This window comes from Labeo rohita, unplaced genomic scaffold (assembly GCF_022985175.1).
Source record: "Labeo rohita strain BAU-BD-2019 unplaced genomic scaffold, IGBB_LRoh.1.0 scaffold_242, whole genome shotgun sequence".
NCBI lineage: Eukaryota > Metazoa > Chordata > Actinopteri > Cypriniformes > Cyprinidae > Labeo > Labeo rohita.
In genome coordinates, this window is record NW_026128682.1 from 46,019 (window position 1) to 67,956 (window position 21,938).

Sequence of the window (21,938 nt, forward strand, 5' to 3'; positions counted from 1 at the left end):
TAACTTTATTCTCATAATTTAAAATAATTCTCGAAATATTTCGACTTTATTCTCATAATATTTCGACTTTATTGTCGTATTTTTCGACTTTATTCTCGAAATATGACTTTAATCTCATAATTTAAATTTTATTTTCAGAATATTTCAACTTTATTCTCATAATTTTGACTTTGTTCCCAAAATATTATGACTTTAATCTCGTAATTTCGACTTTATTCTCTATATATTTCGATTCTCGCAATATTACGACTTTAATATCTTAATTTCAGCTTTATTTTCATAATATTTCGACTCTATTCTCGTAATTTTGACTTTGTTCTCTTAATATTTCGACTTTATTCACATAATATGTAGACTTTATTTTCCTAATTTCAACTTTATTCTCGTCATTTCAACTTTATTCTCGAAGTATTAAGATTTTAATCTCATAATTTTGACTGTTCTCAAAATCTTTTGACTTTATTTTTGTAATTTCTATTTTATTCTTGAAATATTACGACTTTAATCTCATAATTTTGACTTTATTCTCGTAATATTTTGACTTCATTCTCGTAATTTCGATTTTAATCTTAAAATGTTATGACTTCTCGTAATATCATATTTTTGACTTTATTCTCGTAATATTTCAACTTTATTCTCATAATTTCTACTTTATTCTCGAAATATGTCAACTTTATTCTTGCAATATTTAGAATTTCTTTTCGAAATTAAATTTTTTTCTCGTAATTTCGACTTTATTCTTGAAATAGTACAACTTTAATCTCATAATCCTATTTTTTTTTTTTCTAACATGGCACTAAAACACTGTTGTGACTAAAGCCTATTGTATTATGATTATTTTGGCAAATCCCATTGGTAGAAGTATTAAAATCTGCATTTATAGGCAACTTCAGAAGTGTGGATGTGTGCAATTCCAAACACAACTACAAACTTTCCTTTTACAAACTTAAACCCACGCACATTCTCAGTGATGCTGATTTTATTGTAAAAACGAAACAAACCAACAATTTTAGACAACCGTGTTTTGGTACAATGTGATGCAAGCTTTAAAATGGTACAGACATGGGCTCATATCACATGCTAGTGCAGACACAGTATTCAGTATTCAGTATTCAGTGCAGACACAAGTGTGCACTTCTGAGAGGAAAGTTTCAGCATGGCATGGTGAACGTGTAACAAAATCCACAGACGTTTTCACAAATCAAACACTCGGCATAGTGAGTTATGCACTCCAGCAACCGAAACGCAAATAAGAAAGATAAACCCCTGAGCAAAAATGCTGTTCGTGTGGATTTCAAGCAAATTTCATGGAGATCATACTTAATATAAGCATGCTGCACTTCTCAGAAACCGATTCAGGTGTGAATTTACGATACTTTGTCAAGTACACTTGCATTGTTATAATGTAAAACATTATGAGGCACCTAAATGTCCATTTTCAAAGTAAACGTAATGGATAGCACATGGTGGTCCACAGATCTAATTGAACGAACTCAGGTGTACCATTTACACACATCCATAAATCTCCACACACACACATACACGCACACTCATTAACCACATACAATCACATTTAAATTAACAAATTACAATTCATCTCTCATTTTATCACCCTTTGGTCGGACCAGCCTGCCCATGAAAAGGATTGAGTTTGTCTTCTTGTCCTTCACCAGGAAGATGAAGGGATGATCAGCGTAGAAGAGTTTGGGGTCCTTCAGCTTGTCGGTACCAAAGACGCTAGTATCGGGTGGATTTCCCTCCGTGTCCCATTCCATGGCAGAGGCATGGAAAACATTGGACAGATAGAGGTCTTTCTTCCCTGAGATGTTGGACAGATCAGCTTTGGTCTTGTCCACAGCTTCGGTCAGACCCAGCTCGGCGAGATGTTTCTGCAAGAAAGGGAGGCGTTACGTAAGCAATTGAATTCACTTGTGAGTTAATATTATAATAATATAATAGCACACTGTTCATACCTGCAGGTTGTGGCTGACCTCCATGCTGACCTTTGGCAGTGACACCGCAACTGCCCTCTGTTCCATTTTACTGATCCAGGTGTTGAGTTGTTGACGTGTCAACAGTTTCTCCACTCTCTCCAGGGATTCTACGTGGTACGGCATGATAAAGACCACAGACGACATCTTATGGGCCAGCGGCATGTCCAGAACCAGAAGGTTGTTGGTTGTATCGTCAAAGAAGCCATAAATGCCTAAAAGACAACCATGAACATATGACACAAACATGTGAGGGCAAATGATGCCTGAAATTTCCTACCAAAAATCAAACGGTAGTTGTGGATATAAATTTGTATTTATACAAATTTGTAGGTAGGTAAGTGAGTTTTGAACACAGATTTTTTTATGTACTAGATCATCTTAATTTGAATTATCTTAAAATTAAAAAAAAAAAAAAAAAAAAAAAAAAAACATTTTTAACAAAATCTAGCTAAATATTTAATATATGAATCGTATGTATATTTTATATGTAAACATATATCTGTAATAAATATATATCTAACAAAATATTGGTACTTAAAAAAAATGCATTACATATTCTATAAGATAACCATAAACATATTCTTAAAAATGAAAGAATATGAAATAATAATAAAAATATTTATAGGATATTTTTGGCACAAAACTATATATATTGTGAATCTACATATTTTATTATTATTATTATTATTTAAATATATAAAACATTTATAAAATTGTAATAAATAAAACTATATATATATATTTAGATTTTTTTTAAATATATAAAATATTTATAAAATTCTAAAAATAAAAATACTTGAATTGTTAGTATAATTTTGTTTAATTTTATTTTCTTGTGAACTAAAATGTTATTTTCATTGAATACAGTTAAAAATTAAATTGACTTAATATAATAATGAAAAAAATAAAAAATTATAATTAAATCATTTAAGGGATATTTTTGTCAAAATTGTCAAAAAAAACAGCAAAAATATTTTAAATATATATAAAAACATTAAATTATGTATATATTTTATTGTAAAGAAATATTTAAAACAATGTATTTTATTTGTATATTTAGTTTAATGCAGTTTTGCACTTTCTTGTTTAATTTTAAAATCGTATTTTTGTTAAGTAAAATTACATGCCATTTCATTTGAGATAAAATTAAGTAAAATTAAATATGATGAAATAATGGATAAATTTAAGGGATATTTTATCAAAACTGTCAAAATACAAAAAACTACTATATATATATATATATATATTTATTTTAAACAATATTTAAAACTTAATGTATTTTATTTGAATATATAGTTTAATTTTTACATTATATATATATATATATATATCTGTATATATGCTATTTAGAGATAAATTTACTAAAATTAAATATGATGATATTTTTATTTAATAATTCAAGGGATATTTAAATTCAAATGTTATTTTTCTTGACTACACTTGCATGCTAGTAAAACTGACTAAACTGAAAGAACACAACATTAATGAATACATAAAAATTAAAAAAAAAAAAAAACACATTAACACTACTACTACCACAAAACAAACCACTAAGTTACACCTCATTTTGTGTTTCAGGATCACTTCTGCTTTAACCACGTCCTCACCTGTGCGATGCATCATGGCTACTGAGACAGTAAAGGAGCGATGCACTAAGAAACCACGATTATCCACCATCTTATGATGGAACTGCTCATCCCAGTGCGCTATGGAGAAAACAGAGTCACACATTAGTTCAACAATCTACAAACTGCTTCTAATTCTAACGGTGACCAAGACTTACGTTTATAAAACATGGCATTGATGATCATGGCTCCATCTGTCTTCTCCACATCTTTGGTCACCTCGGGCAGCTTACCATCGGTGGACTTCGATGCCCATTCGTTAATGGCTTTCACCGCACTACGCTTGTCACGGAAGTTTATTTTGGAGTGCTCGTAATTATAATGCTTCTTGCTGCTCTTCAAAAAGTCGTCGACGAAGCTCACAGAGCTTGGCCCATATAAACGGTTGCTGATCTTCCAGGTGACATTACGTGCTGTTGAGTTACTAACCTCGGTGAGAAGCTCCGACAGCCCAGAGTGTAGCTGCTCATCCTTCACCGTAGTGGCACTCAAGACGGTTTTGACCTGTGAAGCAGTGTTGGATTTCCCTCCAAGAGCCACCAAACCCAACGAGGAAGCCACAACCACGGGGGAAATCAGGATGTTCTCGATGTCCTTCTCTTTTGCCAGATTCTGGTACAGGTTGAAGGCCAAATTGGCGCTGTTGTCTGCCAGGGTGGATGCGTGGCTGCTGAGGGTCTTGTCAGCGCTTACAGTAGCCAGCAAGCACAGGAGAACCACGTTTGATGCCAACATGATTTTTCGAGGTGATAAGTTTACAGCCTATAAAGATAGAAGAGATTGAAGTTATTTTTCATAAATATGAGATGGTTTTCTTTGTGTAGAGATGTAGATTGCATTTCAGTTCCTGACCACAGAACTGAGAGCAGCGCCAACATAGCTGTAATTTGAAATTCCCATAGCCTTTAATGACAGGCCTGCTATGCTAACGGACGTCCAGCAGACATTTAAGGCAGCACTGTTACATAACTGCCACGTGCACAGCTGTAACCTCACTAAGCTCCCAGAAGACTGGAGAACATTTATCATAGCATGTTTTGCTTATTCCTTAATGTACATAAAAAAAACATTTTTAAAGAATGTTTTTACTGTTTACACTACTGTTCAAAAAATTGAGGTTGGTAAGATTTGTAATGCTTTTGAAAGAAGTCTCTTAAGCTCACCAAGTCTGTATTTATTTAATCAAAAATACAGTAAAAACAGTAGTGTTGTGAAATAATGTTACTGTTTTTATACATTTTAAAATGTTGTTTATTCCTATGATGGCAAAGCTGAGTTTTCAGCATCACTACTCCAGTCTTAAGTGTCACATGATCCTTCAGAAATCCCTAATATGCTGATTTGACAGTATTATAATCAATGTTGAAAACAGTTCTACTGCTTAATATTATTGTGGAAACTGAAACTTTTTTTAGGATTTTTTTTTTTTAAAGAACAGTGTTCTTTTGTTCTGATCTTTTGAAACATTATAAAGGTCTTTACCCTCACTTTTGATCAATTTAATGCATCCTTTCTGAAAAAAAAAAAAATCTTGCTGGCCCTTAAACTTTAAAACAGTAGCATATAATGTCACATTAACCGAGATGCATGTAACTCTTCATGGAAAAAAAATCTGTGCAGCACACGTAGTACAGATTTCACGGCTCCCGGAGTCATCTTACGCTGGATGACTGTTATCCAATCAGCACTGCCAGGATGGCAGGAAGTTCTAACACTAGTGTGGGAACATCACATCTCATACAGTTGTGTAGCTTTTCCCCACCCCTCTAGCAGTGAGAACAGCCCAAAATGTTGCCTTCGGCAATGCAAAATGCCCCAAACCACGCACCGTCTTAATGAATGACCTTTTATTACGCCTACATAGTAGAGCTTGAAAGAGCAATAGAGAACATTTGGAACTGTGGCGTATGCAAAAACCTTTCGAATCATCACATAAACTTGGTTAATCAAAGCACTTAGTTGTTACGAACATCTTTTCATCTAACAGAAGTTAACTATGAAAGTCTCATGCGCGCATTTATTTAAATTTCGAAATTTTAAAGGAAAGATTCTGTTATGGAATGCCACACATACTTTGCATTTTTCATGCTGCTGTTGAAACCTGAATGCAAAGTTTGTTTTCACAGCTGTAATGGTATCTGTTATTTACCTTTCAGAGCTCCCGAAAACTTCTGCAGCCTCTCGGATCTGTCAGCTCCTCCGACACCAAATCCTTCATGCAGTCTTTGGAAAAGAAACTTCTGGAAGTTAGGAAAGGAGTATTATAATGGACCCGTTTTTCTGTGAGACCTCCCCCAGATCCAGTTACTTTGGGAACTGGATTTTCTCCTCAAGGTCCTAAAGGCAGCAGGAACTGACCACTTTCCTGCTCACGTACTCACACAATGGCTAAAATAAAGTGCTTTTTTGTGCAAGGAAAATGGTGAGTATGATTAAAAAAAGGTGGATGTATTTCAGGAATGTGGATACCAGGTTTATTGATTAACATCAAATCAAAGTTTATTACAAACATCCTAGCAAGAAGTAAACTGTTGTTTAATCTAAAACCTGGTCTTAATACTTTATTTTATTACATTTTATTTATTATGTTTTATATTATTTTCGTAATTTGTTTTGAAAATGTATATTATAAAAGTAACAGTAAAAATAAGAGGTTAAGAGGTTGTTCTACTTCCACCCCCCACCCCATCTGGCTCTCCTCCCTCTCTCCTCTGTATGCCACGTTTTAGTTGGTCGTGTCTGGGCCTGCAGCTGGACAGCAGACAAAACAAAGGTTTTATCTGTCTAGTTGGGTGTAAAATATGCTTTATCGATTCTATATGTCCTCATAAAAACAAAAAAAACATTTGACATTCTTTATGCTCTAAACTAAGATGCTATGTATATTCCTTTACTTTATATAACACCAGGAATCCTGTTATACAAACATGAAGCACTGGAATGCAAAAAGAATCCCATGGGAACATTTTATTGCTTAGACGTTGTTCTTTTAATGCTCGGGAGAGATCTCAATATTAAAAAAAAATAAATAAAATACTCACCCTCAGGCCATCCAATATGTAGATGACTTTGTTTCTTAATGGGACAGATTTGGAGAAATTTAGCATTACATCACTTGCTCACCAATGGATCCTCTGCAGTAAATGGGTGCCGTCATAATAAGAGTCCGAACAGCTGATAAAAACATCACAATGATCCACCCCGGTCTATGTTTCTAACCTCAACTCATTGCTTCCAGCTAAAATACAGGGGAGTTTCTTGACTCCCTAGCTTTTTTGTTGTTTGTTTGTTTTAAAGTGATAGTTCACCCAAAAATGAAAATTCTGTCATTAATTACTCATCCTCATGTCGTTCCAAACCTGTTGAGAATTTGACTCATAGTTTTTTTTTCCCTTATTTTTTTTTCTTTTGTACTACATATCCCACAATTCCTAGTCAACTTCATTTAGGGTGAACGCCATATATGGTGCACTACATTTCCTATTTTCCCCTGGTTAAGGTCTATAAATAGACCTCACTTCTTTCTTCCTTCCTTTTGTTTTCTTTGCACACAAAAAGTATTCTTGTAGATTTATAACACTGCGGTTGAACCACTAATGTCACATACATTTTCAGTAACGTCCTTACTACCTTCCTGTGCCTTTAAAGGAACACTCAACTTTTTTTTGAAAATAGGCTAATTTTCCAACTCCCCTGGAGTTAAACAGTTGAGTTTTACTGTTTTCTAATCCATTCAGCTAATCTCCGGGTCTGGCGGTAGCACTTTTAGCATAGCTTAGCACAGATCATTGAATCTGATTAGACCGTTAGCATCTCACTCAAAAATGACCAAAGAGTTTTGCTATTTTTCCTATTTAAAACTTGACTCTTCTGTAGTTACACTGTGTACAAAGATGGACGAAAAATGAAAAGTGGCGATTTTTTAGGTCGATATGGCTAGGAACTATACTCTCATTTTGGCGTAATAATCAAGGAACTTTGCTGCTCTACCATGGGTGCAGCAGGCGAAATGATATTACGCAGCCGTCAACTCTGCCGGCTGCAACTCTGCATCTACACAAACTTAGTGCCGGTCACTTTCAGGTGCTGCGTAGTATCAGTGTGCCTGCTGCACCCATGGTACGGCAGCAAAATTCCTTGATTATTACGCTGGAATGACAGTATAGTTCCCAGCCATATCAGCCTAGAAAATTGCAACTTTTAATTTTCCATCAGTCTTAGTACACAATGTAACTACAGAAGAGTCTAAATAGGAAAGAAGTTTTAAATAGGAAAACTATTATTATATATAATAACCATTATATTTGGTCATTTTTGAGCGAGTTGCTATCGGTCTAATCTGATTCAATGATCTATGCTAAGCTATGCTAAAAGTCCTACCGCCAGACCTAGAGATCGGCTGAAGGATTTGAAAATGGAAAAATGTAACTGTTTAACTCTAGGGGGAGTTGGACAATGAGCTTATTTTCAAAAAAAAAGTGGAGTGTTCCTTTAACACGCACTTGCATGGGTTTGCACTCACGATTTGGTAAGATACCCGGGTGCGTGGCCATATTGGCGATACTCGAATGTAAACAACAGCATGGATTGCACGGTTAATGTACTTCTGAATACGTTGTTCTGCTAATTTATGCTGTCTAAACGGAAAAAGCCATGTGGAAGCTGCTAAATCAGAAGTACTTAGTAAGCAGGAAAGGGCTGCTTACAGGTGGTAAAGATACGTACGAGCAGTTAATAAAGATATTAGCCTAATATTTCACCAACCTGACTAAAAACAGAAGAACGAACACAAATGTTGTCAAGATTCTTACCCTGGAAAACCTGGTTCAGTTTGGCCAACCATAAACACCTTTTGTTCCTCCGTTTTTTTGAACTCTTCTCCTTGATTTATAACTTCTATATAGTACTCCATATGTTTTTTCTGGTTTAGTACAGCCCAAAATATGACAACCGACAATTTTCAGCAGCAATAATCAGCAAAATATGCGAGTTTCGTTCGGTTCACTGGCATTGTTTACATTCAGTGGCGCCATATAGACGATTGATGACCTGTCGTAAAAACACTCTATGCAGAGTCAGAAAGCTCTCAGGTTTCATCAAAAATTTCTTAATTTGTTCCGAAGATGAACGAAGGTCTTACGGGTTTGGAACGACATCAGGGTGATTAATTAATGACAGAATTTTCATTTTCGGGTGAACCATCTCTTTAAGACGTTCGTATAACGAAACAGCTTTCATCAGTTGCATGTTGGCTAAACGGCCGTTCCTCATTAACATCTAACATGATACCATTCAAAGATACAAACCATTAACAGTACAGATTTCAAAGTATACACCTCCAGGCCACTTTGTAAAGATCAGTGAAAACGCAGCTAATGGCACTGACATTCCTCAGGCATCAGAATGTTGAAAGAATGCGGCTCGCTTCAGTTGTCAGTGTTTCTTTACTGATTTGCTGCTTAACGTGTTTCGTCATGTTGTTAGAGCCACATAGCTTGAGGTTTAACCCAGACTGACAGTCACTGATTAACTGCCGTGAACAAAAGGGAAAGCAAGACAGTTATTTTATAACTACACTACAGCTCCTGAAACATTTCTGCACTCTTATATGCTTATCTTCTTATTGGTCAAACGTAGAGTCTTCTAAATGTATATTTACTGAACTTGTATAATTATAAATGCTGAAAACGTCTGTGCTGCTTAAAGTTGTGGAAACTTCTTTTATAAATGTATAATTATTATTATTATTAATTTCTTTACAAATCAAAAAGATTCCAAACGTTTGAACGGTAGTGTATGTCTATATATAACAATAATGTAGAATTCATATGTATATACACAATGAGCACTGGGGAAATGACAGGATGTTCTTCGTGTCGTCCTGTTTACATCCATGTACATAAAAAAAACGCAGTGGCCAGCCTGCAAAAGTCCCATATTTTAATCAAAACCAGATATTATTTTGAATAAATTTTAACCTGATCTCATTTTGCAATTGTTGGATGTAACTTTAATATCTCTGTTGGGTGGGATACTTAACGTTGTGAATGAATGTCTATTGAACTGCATGACTAATATATCAGAGGTTCAGATCAGTGGAGACCTGCCCAGCTATTGTTAAATCTTCCGTGACACAGAAGGGAAAGGAATTTCGCTCTCGACATGTTTTAATGTTGTCTGCTCTTTGTGTTCTGCTGGCAGAGCAGATATAATCGCTATGCTGTGATGGTGGTGTCTGGTCTGTGTCTTAACTGTAAACTTAATGTCCTGTAGCTTCTTCTACTAGGCCTACCTTAATGTTGTCAGCAGTTGTACAGTATAGCCTACTCCAAATATTTTAAATGATTGTAAGCAGTCATTGGAAGCTTAGGCAGTTTAAACTAAAATAAACTAATTTTCTATATCACATTAATCTTTGTTCTAAAGATTAGAAGTTCTAAAGATCTCTGTTCTAAAAATTCCAATTTTGTAAACAAGCCACAATCTTAATATTACATGCGAGAGAGATATAAAAAAAATATATAGCATGTGGTAGTTTTAAAAACAACTGAAATTTAGAGCGTCTTCTTGTGGATAAGTATTAAAATTGCAGCTCAGTTTTTTTTTTTTTTTTTTTTTTTTTTTGCATGAGTGTTCCGCAACTACAAATGTGTCCACTGGGTGCTGCTAGTATCACACATCTAAATATCCTCAAAATGTTTGCACATTCCAATTACGGTCTTCTAAAGAGATACACTACCAGTCAAAAGTTTTTAAACAGTAAGATTTTTAATGTGATCATAAAGCTGTTTATAATGTTACAAAAGATTTCTATTTTAGATAAATGCTGTTCTTCTGGACTTTCTATTCATCAAAGAAACCTGGAAAATTCTACTCAGTTGTTTTCAACACAATAAGAATAATAAATCAAAATAAAATCAGAATATTAAAATGATTTCTAAAGGATCATGTGACTGAAGTAATGATGCAAAAAATTCAGCTTTGAAATCACAGGAATAAATTACATTTTAACATATATTCAAATGGAAAAAATATTTTAAATAGTAAAAATATTTCAAAATTTTACTGTTTTGCTGGTTTGATGAACAGAAGAGACTCCTTTAAAAAAATCATTAAAAATCATACTGTTCAAAAAATTTTGACTGGTAGTGTATTTCATAATGAAAAGGTTGGAATTCACAAATTATAATATATTATATCTTCTTGATAAATAAATGTCATTACAATAATACAATTATTATATATAACACTGTTTTTAAAAATTAACGTTTTTGTCTATTTAAAAGTGAAATTGCATATATTCTAGGAGACTGGAGCTGATATGAGCAGAACAATCATCCTGACATTATCAGAAAACACCACATCGAATGCACATGTGACTCATACAGCTGTGCCTGGCTAGTGTGTCTAACTCAAATTCATGCTTGCTGAAGGACAGCTTCAGTCCACCAGTAGGTTGTTAAAGATTAGGATGTGATGCAAGGTTGGCTCAGGCCAGAGGTTAATCTCTCACTGGCATCCTGGAATAGAAGCAGTGGATGCTCTGCTCTGGCTCTCTGCCTGCAGTCTGAATAAGCAGCCGCTGTGTCTGACAGAGGTGGCCTCGCCAAACACTGCTTCACCAAACTTCACAAAAGATACAGTAAATACAACAGTTTTTTAGAAGTTAGCATACCCAAATAGTATTATTATTACAACCAACCAATACTGAAAAGAAACCGTGATAATTAGTAAAATAAAATAGCCTAGTGGTGGTTTGCTCCTGAATGAACCTTTGAATCTTGAAGTGAACAAATCTTCCTGGAATTGATTCATATACCAATGAATGAGCAGGATGTGACAGAGCATTTCATTGGTTGGACCTGCTGACTGACCACGCCCAAACAAACAAAATAAAGAATGCGGAATCTCTTTCAACAACTTCTTATAATACCTATAGAACATTTCGTCAGATGTAAACATACTGGTCCCGATACACTTCCTGTTTCTTTTTTTTTTTAACTTTACACAAACATCACAAAAAAATACAACCAACATAACATTTGACTGGATGAAAATGTTACATTAGCACCTTTAAGATGTATTTGTATATGTGAAATAAAAAAATCAATAAAAAACAAAAAAACAGGAAGTGCTTCTGGACCAGTGTTGTTTACATCTAGCGAAATGGTCTATAATAAGTTATTATATTCGGACTATTTCAGACTCGTTCTTGTAGGAATCGCTGCGGAGTAGTCTAGTACCTGCGTGATACATCATAGACATAACAGAGAGAAGTAGTTCCAGCTACAATGTTCTTCCGCAAGAAGCATTCAGAACAACAATTTACAAATATTTTACTCACCCCCTTGTCATCCAAGATGTCCGTGTCTTTCTTTCTTCAGTCGTAAAGAAATTATGTTTTTCGAGGAAAGCACTTAAGCATTTTTCTCCATATAATGGTCTGACATGGTGCCCCGATTTTGAACTTCCAAAATGCAGTTTAAATGCGGCTTCAAATGATCCCAAAAATGGTTGTAAACGATCTCAACCGAGACAGAAGGGACTTATCTAGCGTAACGATTGGTTATTTTAATAAAAAATAATACAATTTATATACTTTTTAATGCCAAATGCTCGTCCTGTCTTTAGCTGCTTGGACTGTTTTTATTCCGGTTCGCATAGGTAAGGGTATGTCGAAAAACTCCCATTTTATGTTCTCCCTCAACTTCGAAATCGTCCTATATCGCTGTTTAACCATTTTGTTAAGGGTGTTTGATCTTCTTTGCACGTTTAATTTGCAAAGACTGGGTCGGAACTTCTGCAGCGATGCAGGATGATTTTGAAATGATTTTTGAAGTTGAGGGAGAAAATACGATTGGAGTTTTTCGACATACCCTAACTGTCCTTAGTCAGAATACACAGAGTTCATGGAGAGAAAGGCAAGGCGAGCGTCTGAGATTAAAAAGTATTTAAATTGTATTTTTTAAATTAAAATAACCAATCGTTTGGCTAGATAAGACCCTTCTTCCTCGGCTGGGATCCTTTACAATCGCATTTGGGATCGTTTGAAGCCGCATTTAAATTTAATTTTGTACGTTCAAAATTGGGGCATCATACCAGTCCATTATATGGAGAAAATGCTGAAATGTTTTCCTCAAAAAAACATAATTTCTTTACGACTGAAGAAAAAAGACATGAACATCGTGGATGACAAGGGGGTGAGTACATTATATGTGAATCTTTGTTTTGGAAGTGGACTTCTCCTTTAACCGCCAGAGCGCCAAAAGTGACGGACCGCAGCTTTAAATATTAATACTGGTTTTGGTTAATACTGGTCAAACGAATCGGCTGGTTAAATGAGTCAATGACTCGTTGATGAACCTTATCACCACCTATTGAAGCAATGTTGACATAACCTGGAGAAAGCTAGGACCTAAAAAAGAATCGGTTAATGAATCATTTTAGTGAACAGATTCAAAAGATTCGAGTCACTCAGGTGAATCAAACACCTCAGGTTGTTTCCTGGCTGAGAGGTTGGAGCTGAAATACTTCTTTTTCTATTTTGAACTTACTTAACAGTTTAAAATGAATTTATATCACGTTTATGAATCTAATCACGAATACTGTGGGTTGTTAATTAACGTTACTGGGAGCGCGCTGATGACGCTTGATCAAGAGGAGGAGGAAGAGGAGGAGATGGAGAGACGCGCAGCTCCTCCCACGGGCTTTCAGATCGGATGGATTTACTCACTGAATGTCTTCGGTGAATCACAATCCTCCAAACACAACGTGAAAACACGTTATCTTGAAATAATTAATATAAACCGTCTCGCTGGTGATCGTGCCAGGCACACTGAATTTGAAACGCCGCGCACTAACGGAACTTGAATGTAGTTTAATATCATTAATATCACATACCTTGACAAGTCAAGAGTGCTGAATGTCTGTTTAACATCTAGAGAAAAAGAAAGACAAACTACAAGAAGTTTTAAGAGGAAAATACTGGAGAAAAAAAGAACTGAAGTACCTGCGCTGATCACCTTGCCGACGAGAAGGTGAGTCTGGATAAGTAGCCTGTACTTAAGCATGTTTACTATCACATGCATATGTAGTACGTTTACAGTTAGTCATTTGCATTTATATATTATGGTTTTATTGCAACATATATACAGAAAGTAAACCCGTTTCGTTTATCTAAAAGTTCACTTAAGTACTATGACTGTACAATATTAGATGGAAGTACCATATATTTCTTGATTTTGAATTATATATTAATGTATAAATGTACAATATATATTTTTTTATTACCTATGTCTGTTCTAACAATAGTTCTTGAGTTTAAGTTATAAATACTCAATGTATATGATCTGTTTACAGTATAAATATCAGAGATAGGGGTAGGTTCAGGTTGTCACAGCTTTTACTCTGAAGTGGGGCATGTTGTCACAATATGGGATTGTCACAATGGAATATTATAATTTTTTTTTTCAGCAAAATTTAAGCAGTAATACTTGTTTTAAAGCTTAAAACTAAACACAAATATTATAATTTACACATTAATACATTTTAACTTGTTAATATACACTACCAGTCAAAAGGTTTTGAACAGTAAGATTTTTAATGTTTTTTAAAAAGTATCTTCTCACCACCAAGCCTGCTTTTATTTTATCCAAAATGCAACAAAAGCACTAATATTGTGATTTTTTTTACTATTTTAATCAAAGCTTGTTCTTTGAGTATATTTTAAAATGTAAGTTATTCCTGTGATCAAAGCTATATTTTTAGCTTCATTACTGCAGTGTCACATGATCCTTCAGAAATTATTCTGATATGCTGATTTGCTGTTTAAGAAACATTTTTATTATTGGTAAAGAAATTATAGAAAATACTTTTATTTATCAAGGATGCTTTAAATTGATCAAAAGTGATTATAAAACCATTTATAAAGTTACAAAAGATTTCTGTTTCAGATAAATGCTGTTCTTCTGAACTTTCTATTTATCAAAGAAACATGAAAAAATTATACTCGGCTGTTTTTAACATGATGTTTTTTTGATGAGCAAATCAGAATATTAGAATGATTTCTGAAGGATCATGTGACTGGAGTAATGATGCTAAAAATTCAGCTTTGAAATCACAGGAATAAATTACATCTTAAAATATCTTCAAATAAGAAGCAGTTATTTTAAATAGTAAAAAAATATTTAAAAAATTGTACTGTTTTTGCTGTACTTTGGACTATATAAATGCAGGCTTGATGAGCAGAAGAGACTTCTTTAAAAAAAACATTAAAATTCTTAATTCAAAAACTTTTGACTGGTAGTGTATTTCAAGTTTTTTATATATTATATACAAAGCAATGAATTTGAACAAAACAAAATGGCAAAATTAATAAAAAACAAAATAAAACAAATGAAAGAAATGAAAGAAAACACATTTCTGATTTGTAAACCCATGTGACATATTTTCTTAAGTGCGTCGACCTGGCATTTCTAAAAAAAAATACTTGTCCTTCTCAGGTTCTACCTTGACTATACAGTCAACTAGTTAACTCTTGTTTGGATGTATGCTAGTGTGGTTTTATTCCGTTAAATTTTTGCCCAACAGCTATAGAAAACAATTTAATATTGAAATTTTAATAGGACAGAATTCACCAAAATTGTTCTAATTTATAGGCATTTTGAATTAACAGTTTAACACTATCATAGAAAATCACCACTAGAGAAAACCGTTTTTTGACTTCATAGATTACTAAAATATAGTCCTTGTGACAACTAGCCATCAGCACCTGTATCTGCACATATAAGTGTTTCTTTGTGTTAAAGAAAGATTCATTTTGGGCTTTCATTTTGGGTCTTATACCTCTCTAATTTTTAGTGGCTTATGAACTGCCAGTTGTTTATGGAGAGTGAAGCATTTCTCTTAAAGGAGAAGTCCACTTCCAGAACAACAATTCACAAATAATTTACTCACCCCCTTGTCATCCAAGATGTTCATGTCTTCCTGTCTTCAGTCGTAAAGAAATTATGGTTTTTTGAGGAAAACATTTCAGCATTTTTCTCCATATAATGGACTTCATTGGTGCCCCGTACTTCCAAAGTGTAGTTTAAATGCAGCTTCAAATGCATCTAAACGATCCCATCCGAGGAAGAAGGGTCTTATCTAGCGAAACGATCTGTCGTTTTTTTCGGAAAATAACATTTTCTATACTTTATATATAGCACAGGCTCTGGGATGCGCGTTTATGATGCTACGTACTATTGAATCAAGTCGAAAGGTCACACAGAACGTAGGTGGAACTACAGACCCAGTGTTTACAGAGCGAACATGCAAGGACTAAGAAAGTGCAACTAAATCAAACGCTGTTTACAAACAAAAAGGTACAACGATGTCCTGCTGTCAAGTTGTAGAAGAAAATAAGATGGAGTTTTTGCCATACTCAGTACACAGACAATGAACTTACACATGGTTCGTAGTAGTGATGGGAAGTTCGGATCATTTTACCGACTCGGACCTTTAAGTCTCATTCAGCAAAAGGAGTCATTTCATTCATTTTAGCAAAATATAATTAAAATATTACGTGTTACTTCCCTAACATATCTACTGCTTACAGAAACATTGATCACTCTAAAAACAAGACAAAACTGTAATGCTATAAGAAACAGAAAAGATAAATTAATTGTTTACCTGGATCTTTAGTCTATGATTAGCTCACCTCAACTTTTATCTGACAAGTTTTGGCTTTTGAGTCATTCTGTCATCACGTGACAGCCCCATAAGATGAGCAAACGACTCGAAAAACCCGAAGACTCAAAACAGGTGAACTAATTCCAGTACAGAACCTAATAGGATGTTGTGCATGCGCGACTGAACAAATCACTCCCCGAGACGACTCGTTCTTCCTGTCACATTGAAGATTTGTTCAAAATAAAAGAATCGTTCAAGAACGACCCATTACTAATTCGTAGCATCGTGGACGCGCATCCCAGAGCCTGTGCTACACGAGCTTTTGTGCTTAAAAAGAATACAAATTTATATTTTTCGGAAAAAATGACAGATTGTTTCGCTAGATAAGACCCTTCTTCCTCGGCTGGGATGTTTAGAACCCTTTGAAGCTGCATTTAAACTACTTTTTGGAAGTTCAAAATCGGGGCACCAATGAAGTCCATTATATGGAGAAAAATCCTGAAATGTTTTCCTCAAAAAACATAATTTCTTTACGACTGAAGACAGAAAGACATGAACATCTTGGATGACAAGGGGGTGAGTAAATTGTTTGGAAATTGTTGTTCTGGAAGTGGATTTCCCCTTCAAGCTTCAAAAGTTTTGGGCTGAATATTGAGGGAAGTGGTGCAGACCGCTCCTCAGGAAATGTTTGAGAGAGAAAGACTAATAACAGCAGGGCAAAATGGAAGTGTTTTGCAAAAGACGGGAACTACCAGACAGAGGGTGTTGGATGTTAATGTCTTTCATCTTCTCCAGACCAAAGCTTTGGCTGTAGACTTGTTCATAACAAGCCATTTCAGGTCTCCCGAGAGAATATTGCCTGAATTCACTCTTTTCCTGGTGTCAGCAGTAATGCTGAGGCACAAATACGGTCTACGTATCATATTTCGCTCGTGCTATGACATCTACGTCAGTTACCGTCATTATGAGCTCTCCACAACAACCAATGTTTAACATCCAAACTATAAGGTTGTTGTTTCTCAGGGCAGGTGAGAAGGTGCCAAAACAAAAGCAGCGTACGGAGAGAGATAAACGAGGTTGTCTTTGCTCACATTATCTCAGAAAAATCCACAGAGGGCCCACCAGAGGAGTGGGAATACAAAGAGCTTGTTTCATCCCTGGGAAAGTAAACCTTCCTCTCTGTGGTGGATCCATCAGACCTGTTGGATGGTTTCCCACAGAAACTTCCCAAAGTCGTTTTACTCATTCTTCAATATGTCACAGCTGTTCTGCGCTCTCTAATCAGAAGCTGTACAATGACTAAATGTCTCTCTATTTTCAGACTTTTGAATCATTCATGAGTCCTTGAATAGAAACAGCATTCATTTTTTTTGTTAATGCCATGCTGGAGTTAATGAGAGTTTCTGGACTCGAAATCTGAGGTGAGGAACGTCGGAGAAAACGTTGCATTTTATGTCAAATGCAAAGGAGATATTTTGTAGAATGTTCCTGTTGCTCTAATTTTTTTTTTTTTTTCATGATTCGTAAGTGTTTTTGCTTCAAAATATTTACAGTTAATTTTATTAGGTCATATTTAGAAAATACTATTTTTTTCAATTAATTTATAAGTTGTTTTTGGTGATTGTGTACAGCATACAGTAGTTCCTCATGGCTCTGCTGTATAAATCCAGTTAATCTTTGTGTTCTGAAGTGATCACTAGTAGAGACATCGGTGATAATTTGCTTTCCCGGTAGACGCTGACCCTCTGTTCCCCTACCCGGTTGGCAAGGCTTCTGAACTGGACACTAGCCATTAGTTCTCTGAAGAATCCCATCAGGAGCGAACAATGAGTATGTTTGTGCGCATGCTACTTTGAAGTGTCTGAAAGTAGCGTTTTATCAAGGTTGGACGTCTCAGTCAGATGTTTGCTGAATAGAAAGTGTTGCAGTTTTGCACACTGTTGTTTAAAAGTTTGGGGTCAGTAAGATTTTTTGAATTGCTTTGAAGAAAGTCTCTTATGCTCATTAAGGCTTAATATATTTAATCAAAAACACAGTAAACACAGGAATATTGTGAAATATTATTACAATTTAAAATAACTGTTTTATACTTTAATACTTTTTAAGATGTAATTTATTTCGGTGATGCAAAGCTGAATTTTCAGCATCATTACTCCAGTCTTCAGTGTCACATGATCCTTCAGAAATCATTCTGATATGCTGATTTGCTGTTTAAAGAGCATTTATTTTTATGCAAACCATAAATTAAACCATCATTATTTTTTGATGAATAGAAAGTTTGATAGAACAGCATTTATTTAAAATAAAAATGTGTTTACTGACACTTTTGATCATTTTAAAATGAATAAAACCTTTTCTTAAAAAAATATAAATCTTGACCCCAAAGTTTTGAATAGTGGTGAACAATTGATGAATAAACATTTTTTTTAGGTCTTTTAGATCTGTGGTGTCATTTGAAGTCTTGGCTTTGAAGTACAATGGTAGGGTTTCTGAATTACAAATCCATTTCATTTTTTTCAATAGAGAAATAATTTTAATGATAATCAAACCCTTTGAAGTCAAACTTTCCATGAGCTCAGAGAGTGAATTTGTTTTTAGAAGTAACATCTTGATTTCTTCTTTTGAAGTTGTTTAATATTCCCATTGGGAAAACTACATTACTCATAATCTTGAGGAGTGATTCCTTTAGGGTCCACTAATTAGAGAATTCGCTGTTACCATGGAAATAAGAACTGCGCCAAAAGAGCTCCGCAGCTTCCTCCCACTTGCATGGAGCAATGCAAATGTCATAAACAAGTCAGCCTCTGTACACAAAACATTTAAAGGATTAGTTCATTCCTGAATTAAAATTTCCTAATAATTTACTCGCCTCCATGTCATCCAAGATGTTTATGTCTTTCTTTCTTCAATCAAAAAGAAATGAGGAAAACATTCCAGGATTTTTCTCCATATAGTGGAGCCAATGGTTTGAAGGTCCAAATTGCAGTTTCAGTGCAGCTTCAAAGAGCTCCACACAATCCTAGCTGAGGAATAAGGGTTTTATCTGGTAAAACCTTTTCAGATAAGTAACACCAGTTACTTTGTTTTCCCATTTATTTACTGACTCTCCTGTTCCCATGTTGAGAAAAATCAGTAATAAGTGCAAAGCCAATTCAACTATACTACTTATAGACTAACCTTTGTGCTTAATTTTTTTTTTTGTTGCTGAAAAGTGTTGAACTCCTGCGTTCTACCATACATGGGAATTTACTTTTCCTTCAGCCTGAGGTGTATTCATTTCACTTTCGGTGTGAAAGGGCTTTTACATTTGCCAAAAGCAAAACTTTTTATATTAAAAACAAACAAGCCAGTCCTGCACAGTTTTAAAAAGTAATGCCAAAGTAATGCAAAAGTAACCATAGAAGAACCTTTTTTGTTTAAATGGTTCCATAAAGAACCTTTAACATCTAAAGAACATTTCTGTTTCACAAAAGGTTCTTTGTGGCAAAAGTAGGTTCTTCAGATTATAAAATGGTAAGAAAGAGATTCTTTTTTAAAGAACCTTTGACTGAATTGGTCCTTGTGAAACCAAGCGTGGTTCTTCTATGGCATCGCTGTGAATAACCTTTTAAAGCACCTTTATTTTTAAGAGTGTACTTTGCATAAAAAGTAACTAAGTAACATAGTTAATTTTTCAAGGATTAACGCAATATTGAAATACACTAATGTTCTCCAACACTGCTTTTTAACCACGGATGCTCATCTTGCACTAGCTCTGCGATGCACATCCGCGGCTTTACGCGTTATGTAATCACGTTTGAAAGGTCACGTGTGGTTAGTTCTTTGTATTTACTTAGGTTTAAAAAGATAGGGTAGGGCAAAAAACTCCATCTCATTTTTCCTCCAACTTCAAAATCATCCAACATCGTTGTTTTACCTTTTTATGCAAAGGCGTTTGACTAGGCCTTTACTTTGTAAACACTGGGTTGGTACTTCCGTCTACGTCAGGCGTGACCTTTTCAACGTGACTATGTAATGCGTGAAGTTGAGCTAGTGCAAGATGAGCATTTGTGGTTAAAAGTATATATATAATTTTTTTTTTGTTAAAGAAAATGACCAATCATTTCGCTAGATCCTCGGTTAGGATCATGTAGAGCCCTTTGAAGCTGCATTGAAACTGTAATTTGGACCTTCAAGCCATTAGCCACCATTGAAGTCCACTATATGGAGAAAAAACCTGGAATGTTTCTCCAAAAACCTTAATTTCTTAAAAGACATGAACATCTTGGATAAAATGGAGGTGAGTAGCCTAAATGATCTCAAAATTTTAATTCAGTAGTGAACTAATCCTTTAAAAAATGTTGAATTTTACATTTAAAATGTTTTTTATATATACTCATAGATCATAGTTCAGATTTCTCATGCACTTTTGTTTTAAATCAAAGTTATTAATTTTAAATAATTTTATTATTGAAGTTAGTAATTTTATGATTAATCTCTGAGCAAGCTGGTTTGATTCATAGCCTATAAGTCTGGCTTAAAAATACATGTAGAAAATGAATGGGAGAAAAGCACTTCTAGACCCAAGGCTGCTGAAAAAGTCCATTGCGTTTGGCCCCCTGGTCACTTGAGGAGATGGTCTGGAGTGAGGCAGGAAATTAAGCAGACCAAAAGTAGCTTCCTGTTTCTGGCAGTCGTACCTGTTGGGAAAGTCCAACAGCTGTGGAAGGGCAAGAGGGTCTGGAGCTGGCGGGAGTAGGGGTCAAAGCAGCAGACTCATTTTACTGTCCTGATGTCAGAGAATTCAAGCTTTTGTAAGTCTTTAAAGCTCGTGGTAAGCTCAGTGTCATGGAAACAGGCTGGAGCATGAAGCCCCACACCAACACAGCTGCGTACACACACACACGTACACTATACACTGCCTCTCTTCTACCCAAGTATGTGTCTGCCGCTGTAAACACTGAGAGATGTGGTTTAAATGAATTTATGGAAAATGTGTGTTAATATGGCAGAGTTCACTCAAAAATGAAAATTCTGTTATTAATTACTCACCCTCATGTCGTTCCAAACTCGTAAGACCTTCGTTCATCTTCAGAACACAAATGAAGATATTTTTGATGTTTTCTTGGTATTCTCATGAATGGTGGCGGAGATTTGACACGGAGAAGAAGAAATTGTTGAATAAAAATTTTAAAAATTCTCATAGATTTATAAACTTAAGGCTGAGCTTCTGATGTCACATGGACTATTTTAACAATGTCCTTACGACCTTTCTGGGCCTTAAACATGGTAGTTGTGTTGCTGTCTATGTAGGGTCAGAAAGCTTTTGGATTTCATCCAAAATATCTTAATTTGTGTCCCGAAGATGAACGAAGGTCTTACGGGTTTTCTGTATTTGAAATTAACCTCCCACTAAAGCTTCCTCACCCTCTCAATACCCCATTGAAGTTGGGAATGAACTTTAGCACAGTTACTTTCCGGCTGGGAATAACATCTGAATTTATCTGAAGTTCATGCAGATACACTTTAAGAGAGAAATTATGACAAATGCCATATTTTTTTTACAATGCCCATACATTGTAAGTCAGTGGGATCCAACAAAATTCATTAAAACATCTTATTTTGTCTTCCACAGAATAAAGATTTACAGGTTTGGAACAACATGAGAGTA

At 34.8% G+C, this 21,938-nt stretch overlaps 2 protein-coding genes across 3 annotated transcripts in view; one reads left to right on the top strand and one right to left on the bottom strand.

Moving 5' to 3' along the window:
- Positions 1 to 961: 961 nt before the first annotated feature.
- serpinh1a (serpin peptidase inhibitor, clade H (heat shock protein 47), member 1a) lies at positions 962 to 5,903 on the bottom strand. Its single transcript, XM_051102460.1, has 5 exons — positions 5,769 to 5,903; positions 3,778 to 4,381; positions 3,602 to 3,700; positions 1,974 to 2,206; positions 962 to 1,889 (listed from the first exon to the last, which is right to left on the bottom strand). Exons 2-5 carry the CDS (start codon positions 4,352 to 4,354, stop codon positions 1,587 to 1,589), a joined length of 1,212 nt encoding a protein of 403 aa, XP_050958417.1. The 5' UTR covers positions 4,355 to 4,381; positions 5,769 to 5,903; the 3' UTR covers positions 962 to 1,586.
- Positions 5,904 to 13,335: 7,432 nt separating this feature from the next.
- Positions 13,336 to 21,938, top strand: part of gdpd5a (glycerophosphodiester phosphodiesterase domain containing 5a) — a 41,014-nt gene continuing 32,411 nt past the window's right edge. For both annotated transcript variants that reach the window (XM_051102457.1, XM_051102458.1), the window contains exon 1: positions 13,336 to 13,656. The gene's annotated coding sequence lies outside the window, so the exon portion shown is untranslated. The remainder of the gene's footprint in view (positions 13,657 to 21,938) is intronic.